At 35.3% G+C, this 17,351-nt stretch overlaps 1 protein-coding gene across 4 annotated transcripts in view; it reads right to left on the bottom strand.

The window, feature by feature from the left end:
• RIF1 (replication timing regulatory factor 1) overlaps positions 1-17,351 on the bottom strand; it is a 59,657-nt gene that overhangs the window by 25,426 nt on the left and 16,880 nt on the right. For 3 of the 4 annotated variants that reach the window (XM_044242057.1, XM_044242060.1, XM_044242058.1), the window contains exons 9-20: positions 16,592-16,730; positions 13,970-14,121; positions 12,297-12,414; positions 10,654-10,827; positions 10,327-10,437; positions 9,584-9,646; positions 9,228-9,328; positions 7,375-7,461; positions 6,674-6,747; positions 6,094-6,274; positions 4,655-4,762; positions 4,143-4,292 (exon numbers count right to left, since the gene is read on the bottom strand). In XM_044242057.1, the coding sequence (XP_044097992.1) occupies positions 4,143-4,292; positions 4,655-4,762; positions 6,094-6,274; positions 6,674-6,747; positions 7,375-7,461; positions 9,228-9,328; positions 9,584-9,646; positions 10,327-10,437; positions 10,654-10,827; positions 12,297-12,414; positions 13,970-14,121; positions 16,592-16,730 (1,458 nt within the window). The remainder of the gene's footprint in view (positions 1-4,142; positions 4,293-4,654; positions 4,763-6,093; positions 6,275-6,673; positions 6,748-7,374; positions 7,462-9,227; positions 9,329-9,583; positions 9,647-10,326; positions 10,438-10,653; positions 10,828-12,296; positions 12,415-13,969; positions 14,122-16,591; positions 16,731-17,351) is intronic. The other variant, XM_044242059.1, reaches the window with a different exon arrangement.

The raw sequence follows: 17,351 nt of genomic DNA, 5'->3' as shown, positions 1-17,351 counted from the left end.
ACTACTTACAAGAGCAGGAGACACAGCACGCAGAAATAGATACAGAGAGTTAGGTAAAATAAGGAGACAGAAGAATATGTCCCAAATGAAAGAACAGGATAAATCCCAGCAGGAGACCTAAATGAAATGGAGATATGTAATATGCCTGACAGAAAACTGAAAGTTAATGGTCATAAAGATGCTCAATGACTTGACAAGAGACTGGAAGACCTCAGTGAGACACTGAACAGAGAGAAAATGTAAGGGGCACCTGGTGGTTAAACATCCAACTCTTTATTTAGGCTCAGGTCATGATCTCAAATTTCTGGATTGAGCCCCAAGTCAAGCACTGTTGAGCTCAGTTCCAAGTCTCCTTGTCCTTCTCCCTCTGCTCCTCCCCCTTTCTCTCAAATTAGTGAATAAAATATTTTCTTTTTTTAAAAAGAGAAAACATAAAAGCCAACCAGAGATGGAAGAACTCAATAACTGAACTAAAATTAATACTAGATGGAATAAATAGTGCACTAGATAAAGCAGAAGACTGGATCACTGAGTGACCTGGAGGAAAGAGTCATAGAAAGCAATCAAGCTGAACAAAAGAGAAATAAGTAATAAAAAATAAAAAGAGACCATGGAAACTCAGTGACACCATCAAGCATAAACATCCACCTTATAGTGATCTCAGAAGGAAGAGACAGAAAAGGGGGCAGAAAATTTATTTGAAGAAATAGTTGAAGAACAGTTATATTAAGAACATTTTGACCTAAAACAGAACACACGTTCTTTTCAAGTGCGCATGGAATGTTCTCCAGGATGGACATGTTAAGCTGCAAAAGAACTCTCAACAAATTTAAAAAAATCAGACTCATACCATGCATCTTTTCCAACCACAACCTTATGAAACTAGCAATCAACCACAAGAAAGAATCTCAAAAGAACACAAATACATGAAAGTTATAAAATAACAGGACACTAAACAATGGGGGAAACAAGAAATCATGAAGACATATGAAAATGAAAACACAGTGTTCTGGATGCAGCAAAAGTGGTTGTTAAGAGGAAAGTTTATAGCAATATGCACCTACTTCAAGAGGCAAAAACAACAACAACAACAACAACAACAACTCCCGAACAACCTAATCTTAAACCTAAAGGAGCAGGAAAAAGAACAAACATGACCCAAAGCCAGCTGAAAGAAGGAAATAGTAAAAATTAGAACAGAAATAGAAGAATTAGAGACAAACAAAAAACAGAACTTATCAATATACCAAAGCTGCTTCTCTGAAAAGTTCAACAAACTGATAAACCTTTAGCCAGATTTATGAACCAAAAAAGAGGACTCAAGTAAAATCAGAAATGAAAGAGGCTAAGAGGATAAACAGGGACACCTGGATGCCTTAGCCAGAAGAGCATGTGACTCTTGATCTTGGGGTTGTGGGTTTTAGGCCCACCTTGAGTGCAGGGATTACTTAAATAAGTATCTTTTTTTTTCCTTTTTCTTTCTTCCTTTTTTTTTTTTAATAAGTTCAATTACTTTAGTAAATATAAGGCTCTTACAGTTACTTATTTCTTTGTGATCAAGCTTTAATACTAGGTGTCATTGAAGGAATCTGTCCCTTTCATTGAGATTAGCAAAGTTATTGGCATAAAATGGTTCATAAAATTACTCATTATTTTTCTTAAAGACTTTTCTTCATTTTAAAAAAATTTTTTAATTAACATATAATGTATTATTAGCGCCAGAGGTACAGGTCTGTGAATCACCAGGTCTTTTTTCATTTAAATCTCATTAACATATAATGTGTTACTGGTTTGAGAGGTCGAGTTCAGTGATTCATCAGTCTTTTTCTTATTTTAAAGATTTTATTTATTTATTTGACAGAGATCGCAAGTAGGCAGATAGGCAGGCAGAGAGAGAGGTGGAGGCAGGCTCTCCGAGGAGCAGAGAGCCCAATGCGGGGCTTGATCCCAGAACCCTGGAATCATGACCTGAGCTGAAGGCAGAGGCTTAACCCACTGAGCCACCCAGGCGCCCCAACATCAGTCTTATATAATACCCAGTGCTCATTACATGACATGCCCTCCTTAATGTCCAGCAATAAGCAACCACCCCATCCCCACACCCCCTCCCCTCCAGCAACCGTGTTTGTTACCTATGATTATGAGTCTCTCTTTTTTTCTTAAAAAGACTTTATTTACTGAAAGAAAGAGAGAGAAAGAGAAAGAGGAAAGCATGAGGAGGAGAGAAGGTTAGAGGGAGAGGTAGACTCCCCATGGAGCTGGGAGCCCGATGGGGACTCGATCCCAGAACTCCAGGATCATGACCCAAAGGCAGTTGCTTGGGCGCCTGGGTGGCTCAGTGGGTTAAGCCGCTGCCTTCGGCTCAGGTCATGATCTCAGGGTCCTAGGATCGAGTCCCACATCGGGCTCTCTGCTCAGCAGGGGGCCTGCTTCCCTCTCTCTCTCTCTCTGCCTGCCTCTCTGCCTATTTGTGATCTCTCTCTGTCAAATAAATAAATAAAAATCTTAAAAAAAAAAAAAAGCAAAGGCAGTCGCTTAATCAACTCGAGCCACCCAAGAGCCCCTGATTATAAGTCTCTTAGAGTGTGTCTCCCTCTCTGATTTCGTCTTGTTTTATTTTTTCCTCTTTCCCTATGAACGTGTTTTGTTTCTTAAATTCCACATACTAGTGAGATCATGTGGTAATTGTCCAACTGATTTACATAAGTCTTTTAAAAAGAGAGAAGTAACTAACACCACAGAAATGCAGTGAATTGTAAGAGAGTATTATGAATATTACACGCCAAGTAATCAGACAACCTAGAAGATACTGATCAATTCCTAGAAATATAACCTCCCAAAACTGATCAGGAAGAAACAAAATCTGAACAGAATGGTTACTAGCAATGCAATTAAATCAGTAATCAAAAAGCTCCCAACAAACCAAGTCCAGGATCAGATGGCCTCACAGATGAATTCTACCGAACATTTAAAGAACAGTTAATAACTAACTATTCTTCTCTAACTATTCCAAAAAATAGAACCAACCAATGCCAAGCAAAATCTAAAGCATACTTCATAAAACCTGACAGATTCTTAATTTCTTCCAGAAGAGAACAAAGATGAAAACATAACCAAGACAGTATTTAAAAAATTAAAACTACGGTTGCACATTCTCCCTAACAGTTATAAAGTCACTCAACAAATTTAACTATGTACCAGATAAAGACAGGGATACAAATCAACACAGAATGTCCCTAACCTCATGGAGTGTTAGTTAAGGAATGTAATGAAATATACAAATGATTCTGATATAAGCCAAAAAGGAAAACAAAGCGTCATGATAGATATTAACAAATGTAATTAATTAAATAAGATCCCCTGGGGAATGAAGCATTAAGCCTTATAGGCAATTTTAAGCAGTTAAGATTTTTATTCTAAGTACTACCGAAGTTTTTTCAGTGGTAAGATCTGATTTGCATTTTTAAAGTCACTCTGAAATTCTGTCATATCAAAATGTAACAATCATAACTGTACTAATATTTTTGAAAAGCTATTATAATTATAAATGCATTAAAAAAATCTGAAAAAAGACAAATTTCTACCTCTTAATAGATAGCCTCAAGAGCTAACAGTGTAACCACTATCAAAGGGTACAAGTTTTCATCTTTTTGGATGGAAAAAATATGCTTTAATAATAGAATTCAAGTGTCAAGAATACTGTATTCATGTACATATGTAAATTATTTGTGTAAACACAAAAAGAGATCTAGTCTAGAATGATACATACCAAGTAAAGTATTTGCCTCTTAATAAAGGAATGAAATGAGACCTACTTTTTTAGGTCTACAAACTTCCAAAGGATTGCCTTTAAAGATCTAAGAGATAGATATGAGAAAAGCTGGCTCCTCCTGTAATGGCACAGGCAGATATGCAACACAGTAATAAAAGTGCAGGACTGTTCAGGGTCCTGAAACACAGAACTCAGAGTCATGTAGACCCAAGACCTAAAACTGTTTTGCAATGCTGCTACTTGTTTTATATTATTAGCCACCTATAAACTAGAAGCCTTGTTAAATGACAGTTCACAAATGCTATCTCAATTTATTTGAAAAGTATTCTTCAAATACAACCAAGGTCAGTAATAACTGGGATAAACTCACTGAAAAGCCTGAATCTTCTAAACAGGACATTATCTTGGAAGAAAGCTCCTCACAGCACAAATTCTCTTCGGCAGTTGCTACCAAAGCAGCACAGCGGGCAAACGCTCTATATAATTCTGACCAAGTTTTAAGTAAGGTCTTCATGGTAGCCTAAAAATAACAATAAAAAAGAAAATTTAAAAATGTGTATCTACATAGCAAACACCCAACAGAATAGATCTTTAAAAAGCCACTGTAACATTTAAGGTGTCACAGAAGAGACCAGGGTAGAGTAACAAATTTGCCTCCCCCAGAGAATTCTATTTAAAGACTGTAACAATGCCACAATACCAGCAATTATCAAAGATCAAGAGGAATTCTGTCTTCCTTCACCATTTTCCCTTACCCTAAGCTGATTAAAAATCACAAGGTGATTGCAGGAAAAATTACTGTAGGAATTTATTATAAGGGATGAAAGAACATTTTCCAAAAAAATGTAAATTCCTTAAGTAAAGAATATGACATTGCCTTACCACTGGAAATTTCTGTACTGAAAAAATATGGTTTATTGGTAAAGTCAATGCACCATATATGGCACTAAAATTATGTTCTAAGGCATCACCTTGATTCACTTCATTGGTCTGAAACAAGAAAAATAATGAAAAAGTTAGACAAATTACCATCTAATTCTAGTCCTGTGTAGTACCATCTTATTATTTGTAGTGAGGTAGATTCAGTGTGGAGATGTTCAAGAGGTGGTGAACTCCCAACCTTAGTTGGCAATAGGGACTTTGCAGATATAATCAAGTTAAAATAAAGGCATACTGGATTAGGGTAGGCCCTAATCCAATAATCAGTGTTCGTAAAAGTAAAGTGGAATTTGATCAGACAAAAAAGACAGAGGTAAAACTGCCATGCGGAAGACCGAGGGAGACATTAGTGATGTGTCTATAACCCTAGGAACAATCAAGAATTTCCAGAAACAAAGACAGTTAAGCAGAGGAACAGAACAATTCCCTCAGAACAATTCCCTCAGGGTTTCAGCAGAAGCCACGCCTATCAATATTCTGGGATCTAGAGATATAAAAGAATAAATCCATATGTTTTAAGGTGTCTCGTGGTAATCTATTACACCAACACTGAAAAACAATGCATGTGTTGTTTAAGGCCTATAAAAGAACCCCAGAGAGAACTTAAATTCTTTTACTATATACATAGAAGGTAGGATTCAAGCAAAACTTAAAAAAAGACCTCTGCTATCCTTGAAACAGCAAGGAATTATTTAGGAATATAAACTTTTTTCTTTCAGAGGACCATTTAAATGATGTGCTGAACTTAGTAGTGAAAACAATGGTGACCACACTATCCATAATAAATTCTCTGGAGTCTTCATTTCATTTGAGAATTATAGCAAAATATTTCCAGAAAAATACTTCCATTTAAAGACTGCTAAAGCAACGGATCAACTATTAATAGTGACAAAAGTTGAGCTCCACACCTTGCCAATAATGTCATTATCACTAAGTATTTAAATGTAAGGGTTATTAGTCAATTCAACAGATTACTGGTTTAGAGACTACTCTATGGCTCTGAGGTATTCACCAACTGATTTACCCATGGAATCTGAAGAACATACAGTCTAATCAACATAACATTATTATTCCTCATAGTTCAAAGACTGAAAAAACTCAAAATATAAATATGAAAAGTTGTATAATAACATATTGGGAGTCTTCTGGTTTTATAATCACTATTGGAAAAAAGGGAACTGATTTGTCCCCATTAAATTATATTTTCTTGATTATGCAGAAATGCAATGAAATCAACAGAAAAGAAATTAATCCTACAGAAAAAAAAATTTAGCATTTTCTATTCAAGTTCAAGCTTCTATTTATTTCCCCATGTGCTCTAACAAGAAAAAAGGAAAATGTACCTTAAGCTTTAGGGGAAACATGTAGCACTTATGTCATACCTGATTTATCAATTCAGTTAATGGGGTAACTATAATACTCCACATTCTCCAGAGATGCTCCTTGTTTTGCAACAGTTTTGCGTTTTGATTAATAACATTTAAAACAGAGTCACTGAAAGCTAGTGGTGAAGTTGGACCGGAAAGGACACAGCCAACGAGTGTTTCCAGATTGAGAAAAAACCTGAAGAAAAAAAAAATGGAGCCGCGCATTATCCAGCATTTTCTGCCAAAATATGTTATTCTATTAGAAAATTCTAAAAATAACTGACAGGAATGATAAAAGTGTCACTTTGGTTTTTTAATTTAAAAAAATGATATAGCATATAACTCAGAATCTCATTCATCTGGGGCACCTGGATGGCTCAGTTGGTTAAAGCATCTGCCTTTGAATCATGATCCCAGGTCCTGTAATCTAGCTCCACACTGGGCTCCCTGCTCAGCAGGGGCAAGTCTGCCCTCCCACTCCTTCCCCCTGCTTGTGCTTTCTGTCTCTAAGTAATACATAAATAAAATCTTTAAAAAAAACCCTCATTAATCAAATAACTTTTCCAATATAAACAAAAAGACTAGTTTAAATTACCTCTCATCTTCTATACCAGATTCCAAGAGATTATTGTTAAAAATTAACTGAATTAAGAACAAAGCAGGAGTTCCCTGAAGAAAGATGGGAGATTGCAGTCAATCTTCTTGTTACAAAAAGTATGATCTTCTTGTTACACCAGTGTTCTACAGTCAATTATGTAAAATGATCCTTTTATGCTAAAGAAATTTAACTTTTGGTATTGCTTAGAATATGACACAATGGTAGCAAATACACTTCTATAAACTGCACACAAAAATTACTAACTAGTATATTTTACAAACAGTTATTCCATCTACATGAGCAACTGAGGAATGGTATGTTCCAGATATAAAAAGAACACTAAAACTTGCTGGGCCAATAAATACCTACATCCTGTAAATATTACATTTATTTCACTATAATTAAGGATCCATTACTATGCTTCCCAATTTTTTAATAGTAAATTTTGCTATTTAAAAACAGTACTATTACTATGTATAAACAAATAGAAAACTTTCCTGCTAGAACTTTTTGTGTAATTCAGAAAAATAGTCCCATTAATAGTGTCACATTTAATTCCTCTTTTTCTCTTTAACATAATCAGCATTTCCAAAATTTTACAATCTACGTTTCACTATGTTAAGGAGAAAAAAAAAAAAGCTCATGGAACTTTATCTTTTGGCTAATTTTAATCATAGCATTACATTTAAGATACTTGCATTAAGAATATCCATATTAGCAACCTGATATGCTGGTGAACCTAATACTTTCTGGGGCAGTCCTTTAATTGTAATTTCCATGAGGACCTAAGAAAAATAAAACATTTTGTTGTGTATTAGCCGTAAAAATATTTCACTTAGTCAAAACCTAGTACTGTTAGCTACATTTTTAATTTAACAATTTATCATTAAGTAATGCTCATGCACTAATGATTCTCTGTTCAAGAAGTTCAAACACAATAATATTTATATATTAATGTGAATTTATTTACATTAGTTTTAAAACTACAAATGCAGAAACATAAAAAAATAAAATGACAAAGTCCTTTATCTCCAGGGAAAACCATGCCTATCATTCTGTGGAGTTCATTTTTCTAGACCTTCTAAATTTCCATGTATTTAAGTACACAGAGAAACCAAACTTCCTGGGCTAGCAGTCATACATACATCCTTTTATAGCATTAATGACATACTGTGAGATACTCTGGAACTGCCCTTCATCTAACTCTGTAGGAGTTTTCACATCAATATATGGAGACATTCTTAACTGCTGTATGAATGTGCAGTCTATTCAAACATTCTTCTATTAACAGCCCTTGAGGTTATTTTTTTAATACTGCAAAAAAGATACTCTGCAATGAATTATGTACTCACTAGTTTAAGAGCAAAGTATATTTCAAAGGACAACTAACTAGAAGCTGAGTCTAAAGACACATCTCTCAAATATTAGAGTCCACCAAACTGCCATTCAGTATTATACTGGTATTAATTTGAACTACATAAGTGACATGGTATGATGGAAAAGGTTATGTTAGTTAAAATATGCTTCCTTTCACACTCTCATCTGAATCAGACACTAATGATAATACTAAATAGCATTTGCAGACACATTTATTTTGTCCCTGACCCATCGTGCACTGCACGTATAAACCTAATTATATAAAACTACTACTATACTTCCTTTACAAAAGGTAGGAGAGTAGAAAAACTGACAAGTTCACTCAGCTAATAAACAACTGGGTGGGGAAACTCAATCTAGTCTGCTCCAGAGCCCTTGCTATTAACCACTATGATCTACTGCCACAGTAGATAGCCCAGAACATAGACTCAGAAGGAATTTAAGTAGGGTACAGTTTACTCCATCTGCAGTTATCTTGGGAGACTCACTATTTTAAAAAGAATATGCAATTTGTTTTTTCATTCTCCAGTACATAGGATAAAAAAGGTCTTTAATGCCAAAGTCATTAACTTGGTTAAACAGAGTTCATTTAAGCTGCAAATTCCTAGATATTTTCTTAAATGTACAAAATAACTATTAGTGGAGCTCAACAATCTTATACAATTAGTGTTCTGAGTTCCCTCAGTTCTCGTTTCATATCCTTTATCCCATTTTCTCTGTATGGCTCATTCTTCTGACAGGAAGATTTTTGTATTGCCGGTATACTCATTTACTTTACTGAGGTTTCAAATGACTCCAAATTGATGGAATAACACTTATTACAGGGCAAAGCGGCTGATAAAACACTTAATAAAAAATTTAAAAATCTGATCTGGGGGCACCCAGGTGGCTCAGTCAGTTAAACATCTGACTCTTGGTTTCAGTTCAGGTCATGATCTCAAGCCCTGCATGGGGATCCATACTTAGCATTAAGTCGGCTAGAGATTCATTCCCCCTCCTTCTCCTCACACCCTCTTCCTCCCTTGGCTTATGTGGAGTGCATGCTCTATCTCTGTCTCTAAAATAAATAATAAAATCTTAAAAGAAAAAGAAACCTGGTCTGTTTAGCATCTCCAACAGAAAAATTCAATTTGGTTACAATTTTTGAATTCCACCACATAATCATTATCCTTACCAGTGTTTTTGACGCAGGAAATACTTCTGACTTCACTATGCTTTCTAAAGATTTTAATAACAGGGTCAAAACTTCAGAACCTGGTCTCTCTTTTTTGTTACCTACCAAAAAAAACAAAAGGAAGAAAGTAGTTCTAAATATGCAAGTATTTTAAGGATGAAAATATAGTATTTTTAGGGATAAAAATATACTTAGCTAAGAAACATTCATTTTCCAAATATATATCAAACAGCTTTATTTGAAAGTCTGGAAGCTATACACTTCAAAAACTGACTTGAAAATAAACTTTATGTACAAAAGCCAAACAAATATTCATTGAGTGCTAGAAAAATCATTTGATCAGTTATTGCAGTTACCTGATTCAATAACTGACTTCATCAAGCTGATCAGCTCCTTCCAAATAGCATTGACAACTGCATCTGCCAAACAAAACAAAACAAACTTTAGAATGCAATGGATAGGACTATAAAGGCTTATCCTTATACCCTTACACTAAATAAGATGAGCAATACTTAAGAGTAGAATTCTCAAAATATTCAACTCTATAATCAGTTTATAAAACACTATCACAACAAAGACCTATTTTTTCAAACTATAATCTATTAACATTGGGCCCTGTAACTTACTTAAGGGTAATTATTTTCTTTTTTTTCCTGCTGTCTGCATTTTCTTTACTGAATAGCTTTTGCTTCTGAGACAAAAAGGAAAAACAAAGATTCGAAAAAACACCTGAAGTTCCCTAGAAAAAAATTTCCCAGCCAGTTAAACAGCAAACTGTATCATTTTTCAAGTTTCATCTAAATATTTGATAGGCTATCAAACATAGGAGTTTAAGTACAGATGCTGGAGCCACTGAGCCCAGGTTTGAATCATGGCTCCACCACTAACTGGGACTAGGCACAAGTTATTAACTTCTCTGTACAACACAGTTTCTTCATATGAAAAATGGACTAATAGAGAAGGTTACTATGAGAACTAAATGATTTAAATGTAAAGGTCTTCGAGCACAATCTGGTCAAAAGAGGGCACTATATAAATATTCGCGGTTTTATTTTTTCTTTTTAAGCACAGGTTTAAACAAAAATTTTCTCTTATTTACCAGAAGCATCTTTTCCAACTGCAACAAAGCTATCATGAACAGCAGTGATGAGTGTATTTGCATGTTTAGAAAAAAAAGAAGAGCTGCTGATTAACGCATGTTCAAGTGGCTCTAAAAAAGAAAAAGGACAATTATGCCAAACCCAAGCTTTATGAAATAAACATCTCAATAAAAAATCTTAGGTGGTCTCACATGTGTTTTCTATTAAAGTTATTTATATTTGTATTTATTTCATAAATAATTATTTCTTACAAAATTACCCAAAATTTTGGCTTTCTTCTCAGGCTAATACACTCTTGCTCTGAACTGTTTTAAAAAATTAAATACCTAAGCTCAGTACGAGTTTGTTTTGCTTTGCAAAACTCAAGACTTCTGGACCCAACAAAAAATGAAGCAGCATTTCAAGTCCCAAAAGTTGAATAGAGGGGATTGTGGCCATTCCACCAAAATTTGAACTTAAGTTCATCCGGGGAGTTACAGGAGTTCCGTATGGGGAAGCACCTAAAAAAACAAAACAACAGAACAAAACCAAACCAGGTAAGTTATAGTAACTCAACTACCCAAGTGAACGTATTTTATTAACTTAATTTCAATGAAATGTATCTTTAAAAGTAAACAGTTTTTGGGCGCCTGGGTGGCTCAGTGGGTTAAGCCACTGCCTTCGGCTCAGGTCATGATCTCAGGGTCCTGGGATCGAGTCCCGCATCAGGCTCTCTGCTCAGCAGGGAGCCTGCTTCCTCCTATGTCTCTCTGCCTGCCTCTCTGCCTACTTGTAATCTCTCTCTGTCAAATAAATAAATAAAATATTTAAAAAAAAAAAAAAAAGAGTAAACAGTTTTTGTCAAGCAAAAGTTGAATTTTTGCTTAAAGTCCACAACAGAGTTCCTAATTATCTTATTAGGTTAAAAACAAGATTAGTGTGGGGGTGCCTGGGTGGCTCAGTGGGTTAAGCCTCTGCCTTCGGCTCGGGTCATGATCCCAGGGTCCTGGGATCCAGCCCTGCATGGGGCTCTCTGCTCAGCGGGGAGCTTGTTTCCCCCCCTCTCTCTGCTTACCTCTCTACCTACTTGTGATCTCTGTCAAATAAATGCATAAATAAAATCTTTAAAAAAAAAAAATCAAGATTAGTGCCACACACCATTTAAATGAAGATAATTATCACATATTAATCCATACTTTGCAATAACATGCAGGCATCCCTGACAAATACAAAAATCTGACTAGAACAGCTAACATAAAATTAAAAAACCCAGCAAATAATTTTCTTCCAATGGTATATAAATTAAGCCACTTTTTAATAAAAGATTTTGCTTGTTCGTTTGAGGGGAGGGGCAGAGAGAGAAAATCTCAAATAAATATGCTGGGCAGAGATCCCGAGATGATGATCAGAGAGGAAATCAAGAATAGACATTTAGGGGCGCCTGGGTGGCTAAGCGGGTTAAGGCCTCTGCCTTTGGCCCAGGTCATGATCCCAGGACCCTGGGATCGAGCCCCGCATCCGGCTCTCTGCTCAGTGCAGAGCCTGCTTCTCTCTCTCTGCCTGCCTCTCTGCTACTTGTGTTCTCTGTCAAATAAATAAATAAAATCTTTAAAAAAAAAAAAAAAAAAAAGAATAGACATTTAAATGACAGAGCCAACCAGCCCCCCCCCCAAGCCATGTTTTTTTTTAAAAACATCAGTTAAAATCTGTTTGTTTTTTAAAATAAAAGCCCTAAGATTCTGGTTCTGAAACAAATGAAGAGTTGTCTGTAATACATCTCATACGTATAGTGGAAAAATACCCTTTTTCCCCCAACTACAACAATGCAATTACAACAGTAACACAGGGAAAACAATCAGTATAGAATGAACTTTGTGATTAGGGAGCCAAAATTATGAAATGCCTCATTTTATGTGAACTGAGCAAAGGCTTCATTCAAGCCCTCTTTAAAAACAGGAAAACAAAAAACTCAAGTATGTCAACGTCTTACCTTTGTGTATAGGAGTTATAGGATTTAAACCTGGAGAAGCAGCTACACGAGATGAAGTGCCTTGAGGTGAAGCATTGGAATCGATGCTTATCGTACTTTGAATCAGAGGCACGCACACCTATTGGGGTTAAAAACAAAAAAAGGGAAACAATCTTTTGTTTTGTTTTTTTTTAGATTTTATTTATTTGTCAGAGAGAGAGAGAGTGCGAGCGAGCACTGGCAGACGGAGGCGGAGGGAGAAGCAGGCTCCCCGCCGAGCACAGAGCCCGATGTGGGACTCGATCCCAGGACGCTGGGATCATGACCTGAGCCGAAGGCAGCTGCTTAACCAACTGAGCCACCCAGGCGTCCCGGGAAACAATCTTTAAACTACCTAATTACCATAATTTTAAAAAGTCTTGCATGATGTAGTTATATTTAAGTACTCCTAAGTTCTTTTGATACGTTGAATCCTACTGCCTGTTTGGATGCACTGGGTAAAAACTAAAACTGGAAAAGTAAAGATTTTTATTACAACTTTATTTGCCCTACAAATGTGTACTATCTATAAATTTCAGTTCTAAATTCCAGATGGGAAATTACACACATAAACAATGCCCAAATTTTAAGACTGTCGGTACAGACTCATTTTAACTTTTTAAAAATGCACCCTTTAAAAAAAAGAACTTAGGGAACCTCAAGCTCTTTTCTAAGATCATTCCAGTACCAATCCAATCTGTACCAATGAATGTGTGGCACAACTGGGTAAGATTAGTCTACTCAGGACCTCATAATGGTAAAATCTATAATAAATATGTTCCCATTACATATTACCATTAATGCCCAATTCCAATTAATTTATGCTGTTAAGCCCAAAAGAAGGCCTTAATACATTAAATAATTAAGAATTTAAAACTTGCTAAAAATTCAAGTATATTTTATTATAAAACAATTTCCAGTAGTATACTCACTGCTGCGTAATTATGTATATAGACCAAAAGACAAGGACTACAGATTTAAAAAGATATACCCCAAATCCCAGATAAACAATAAAGAAATGCACGAAATTAAAATTATCAGAGCTATCCTTTTTTATTCACTGTATAAAAAAAATACAGAAACCGAGAATGGGATTAACTGCAAAATCAAGGTGATATATATAGATATGTCTAAATGCCAGCAAGGATATCAAAATCTAAAAAAAATTGCTAATATTTATGTGAAAATTTTCATTTATTTATATGAAAACGTCATAATACTGAAAAGCTATGCTGGGATTAAATTATTTGTTGCCACTATGTAGCTTAGAAATAAGAGAGACAAAAAACAAGAACTGATCGGGCTTTTTATCAACCTAGTGTCAAATTTGATTTCTATTTCAGTTATGTTGATTTTTACACTCAAGGACATTCTAAATCCTATGAAATTTCTTTTTTAAAAAAATCTCTCAAAATGCCTTTTGAGTAAGAACAGGTATTTGAGTGGTTGCTGGTTGAGAAAGCTTTGAGGCTCCATTTCACACAACTAGAAAATATCTTTTGAGGAAAATAAATTCAAGTTCTATGTTAGGAAAATAAGACCTTTCATATAGTGAGCTCTGCTAACATGACAAATGGAACACTGAAAGATTAGATCATTAACAATCTAAGAATGCATTAAAACGCACCAGGCATTATACTCAATACTTTCATTACCTGTTCAAAATTAGCAGGAAGGTGAGGTCCAAGTCTCATCAGCAGATACCACCAGACTTCTAGCTTTGTTAGTGCTAGAGTTTCTGTTCTCACGTGGATGGAACTCAAAGGCTGCATTAACAACTTCAGTCTTTTTGCACTGCATAGTATTTCTTAAAAGAAAGCAAGTACGTAGGTAAAAACATAAAAGCTGAAGACTAAATTTTAAGAATAAGTATGTAAGTCTCCTTTATCAACTCCAAGAGAAAAGATTTAAAAATATATTTTTTTAAATCAGCTGTTCTTGGTATACCTCAACTTTTTAATGTGACAAAAACTTCAGTACAACTAGACTACATGTAATAAGGTCCAAAAAAAAGAGAAAGAAAAAGAAAGAAAGAAGAGGAAGCCATGTTTATTAGCTACTGCGTGTGCCAGGGATGATTTTCCTACAGAGGGACATTTGGCAATGTCTACAAAATCTCAGGTCTAACAACCTGAGACCCATGGGTACAGAGGAGGCTGTTAGTATCTAGTGGGTTACGCCTAAGGATATTGCAAAACTTCCTTCAAGACACTGGGCAATCCTCCACAACAAACTGTCTGGCCTAATATTGAGTTTAACAAATAGGAATACATAAAATAAGATGCCCTGTGCTCAAGTAACTTATCAAAAAGACTGAAAGGATTCTGAAACATCCGTCAAGCTATGTATTTGGTGGTATGGCATTAATGTTTCTGACAGCTACTGTGCCATTTATCTTTCACAATTAACATTTCTATAAAGAAAATAAAGTCAAATCACTGTGGGAACAAATTCTCTCAACTTTTTTCAACTCCTACTCTATAAGAGGAGCTCTGCAATAATATCCCTATAGCAAAAATTGCCAACTGCCATTCTTTTTTAGATACAAGACCATCTTTCACTCAGGACAATGACAGATACCCAATTTTTTATTTATCTAATCTCCCATTTAGCCATTCTACCCCATGATATTTAAGGGCAAGTGTATGTGGAATTTTCGCAAGGCTCTGGATAGATGGCTCATCTGAAAACAAGTTCATTTTTGCTCTTCTGCCTTTTATCCTTCCTGTAACTGCAAGTAAGCATATTGATGATGACAGAAACAACAAGCATCTGATTCCTTAAGATTTCCTGGATCCATAATACTAGGGATGGACTCTTTTAACTCTGGACTTATTTCAAATCAGATAGCATTTTATTTATCTTCTTTAAGTCATGCCTACTTTATGCTTTAGTCCAGGTTTAGTCCAGAACATCAACTTGCATTACCAGTTCATAAACAACAAGATAACATTTACAATTAAAATTTGTGCCTGGCAATGCACTTTCATCAATACTTTCAATGAAATCATGGTTAATGAAAATAATCACATTACAAAATACACTAAAGAGGATACGAGAAAATTATTGTCTTTGGCAGAGAAAAATTACTTGATGAAATCAATATTAGCAGATCTTCTAAACATACAGTATTGAGGGATGCCTGGGTGGCTCAATGGGTTAAAGCCTCTGCCTTCGGCTCAGGTCATGATCCCAGGGTCCTGGGATCAAGCCGCGCATGGGGCTCCCTGCTCAGGGAAGAGCCTGCCTCCCCCACCCCTGCCTGCCTCTGCTTACTTGTGATCTCTGTCAAATAAATTCTAAAAAATCTTCAAAAAACAAAAACAGTACTGATTATATCTAAGATTAACTACCCAATTGAATAGCCATTCCTACTGACCGACTTTTGGGCTGTATACTCCTCCTCATCTATACAGCTGACCTTTGAACATGGGTTTGAATTCCATGTGTCCACTTATACAAACTGTTTTTTAGATAGTATAATACTATAAATGTATTTTCTCTTCCTTATGATTTTCCTAACATTTCTGTAGCTTACCTTATAGTAGAACTAGAGTATACAGTACATATAACATACAAATTTTCGGGTTAATCGACTGGTTATGTTATTGGTTTCTGGTCAACAGTGGGCTGTTTGTAGTGAAATTTGGGGGGAGTGAAAAGTTACATGCAGTGGGATGCTGGCACCCCTAACCCTCCCATTGTTCAAGGATCAACTATACATCAAACACCTCCACTAGACAATAGGAAGATAAAGTTACGATATATCAAAAGGAATCATTTGTATATATTAGTGGATAAGTGGGTAAAAACCCACTTTAGGCACTATTCTAAAGGTCCTGTGAGAAAAAAGTTTACCAGTCATGTTTCACAGCTATCACGATTGTTTCCTATCATCTACTCGCTATGTGACCTTTGATAAATTACTTAATCTCTCTAAAATAGTGATTAATACTTAGTATTTCAGATCTATTGTAATGATTACAATAGAGGTACTCAAAAGTGCTCAACTAAGTACTAAAAAGCCAAATGGTTATCTGTCACTTTTGCTCAATTTTTGAAATAGTTTAAAACAAATTTTCTGTCAGTGGTGTTCAGCAATGCCTAGGCTTTCTAATTCTACTTTTAGCTATAAGTTTATTCCCTTAAAATAAAATAAAAAATATTCAATAGGTTAAGTTTCAGTACAAAGTCCAAAAAATCAGAATGGCTTTGTTCTTTTCATCTTGAGGAAAAATCCACAGAAAAATAAAAACTTTAACATATTATTTACTTACCTGGATTCAAAGCAAAATTATCTATTAAACTCTTCCAAGCAATAAAAGCTATTTTTTTAATCATGGGAGCTCCACTACGAAATCCTAGTTCTTCCAGCTGTAATAGAGAATTAATGAAACTCCCACTTCGATGCAACGTCTAAAAAGGAAAAATCATAACAAAGTTATTTACCTGCCTAAAACAACATATAGGCACTATTATTTTTCACTTATCTAATTTATTCAGTGTTAGCTATGTAAAGTCTTAAAAATTTAAATTTTAGAATGTACTGGATTCTGTCTGTACATTCAAAACTCAGATCACAAGATACAATGCTCCATGAATTAAATAATGCACAAAACAGAACATTTCTAAAACACTAGAGAAAATTAGGAAGATAAGTCCCAAATTTTACCCGAGTACCAAAAAGATGGTATCCATATGAAAAAAGAAGTATTTAAGAAAAAAAGGGAAAAACGGACAAATGACAAGTAAACAATGCATCACAAGGAAACATTAAAAAAATGAAACATCAGGGGCGCCTGGGTGGCTCAGTGGGTTAAGCCGCTGCCTTTGGCTGAGGTCATGATCTCAGGGTCCTGGGATCGAGTCCCCCATCGGGCTCTCTGCTCAGCAGGGAGCCTGCTTCCTCCTCTCTCTCTCTCTCTGCCTGCCTCTCTGCCTACTTGTGATCTCTGTCAAATAAATAAAATAAAATCTTTAAAAAAAAAAAAAAAAAAGAAAAGAAAGCTACGACATCTAATAAATCCAGCAAGCAAC

Source organism: Neovison vison, chromosome 3, assembly GCF_020171115.1.
Source record: "Neovison vison isolate M4711 chromosome 3, ASM_NN_V1, whole genome shotgun sequence".
Lineage (NCBI taxonomy): Eukaryota > Metazoa > Chordata > Mammalia > Carnivora > Mustelidae > Neogale > Neogale vison.
This window is presented reverse-complemented; position numbering and strand designations above follow the sequence as displayed.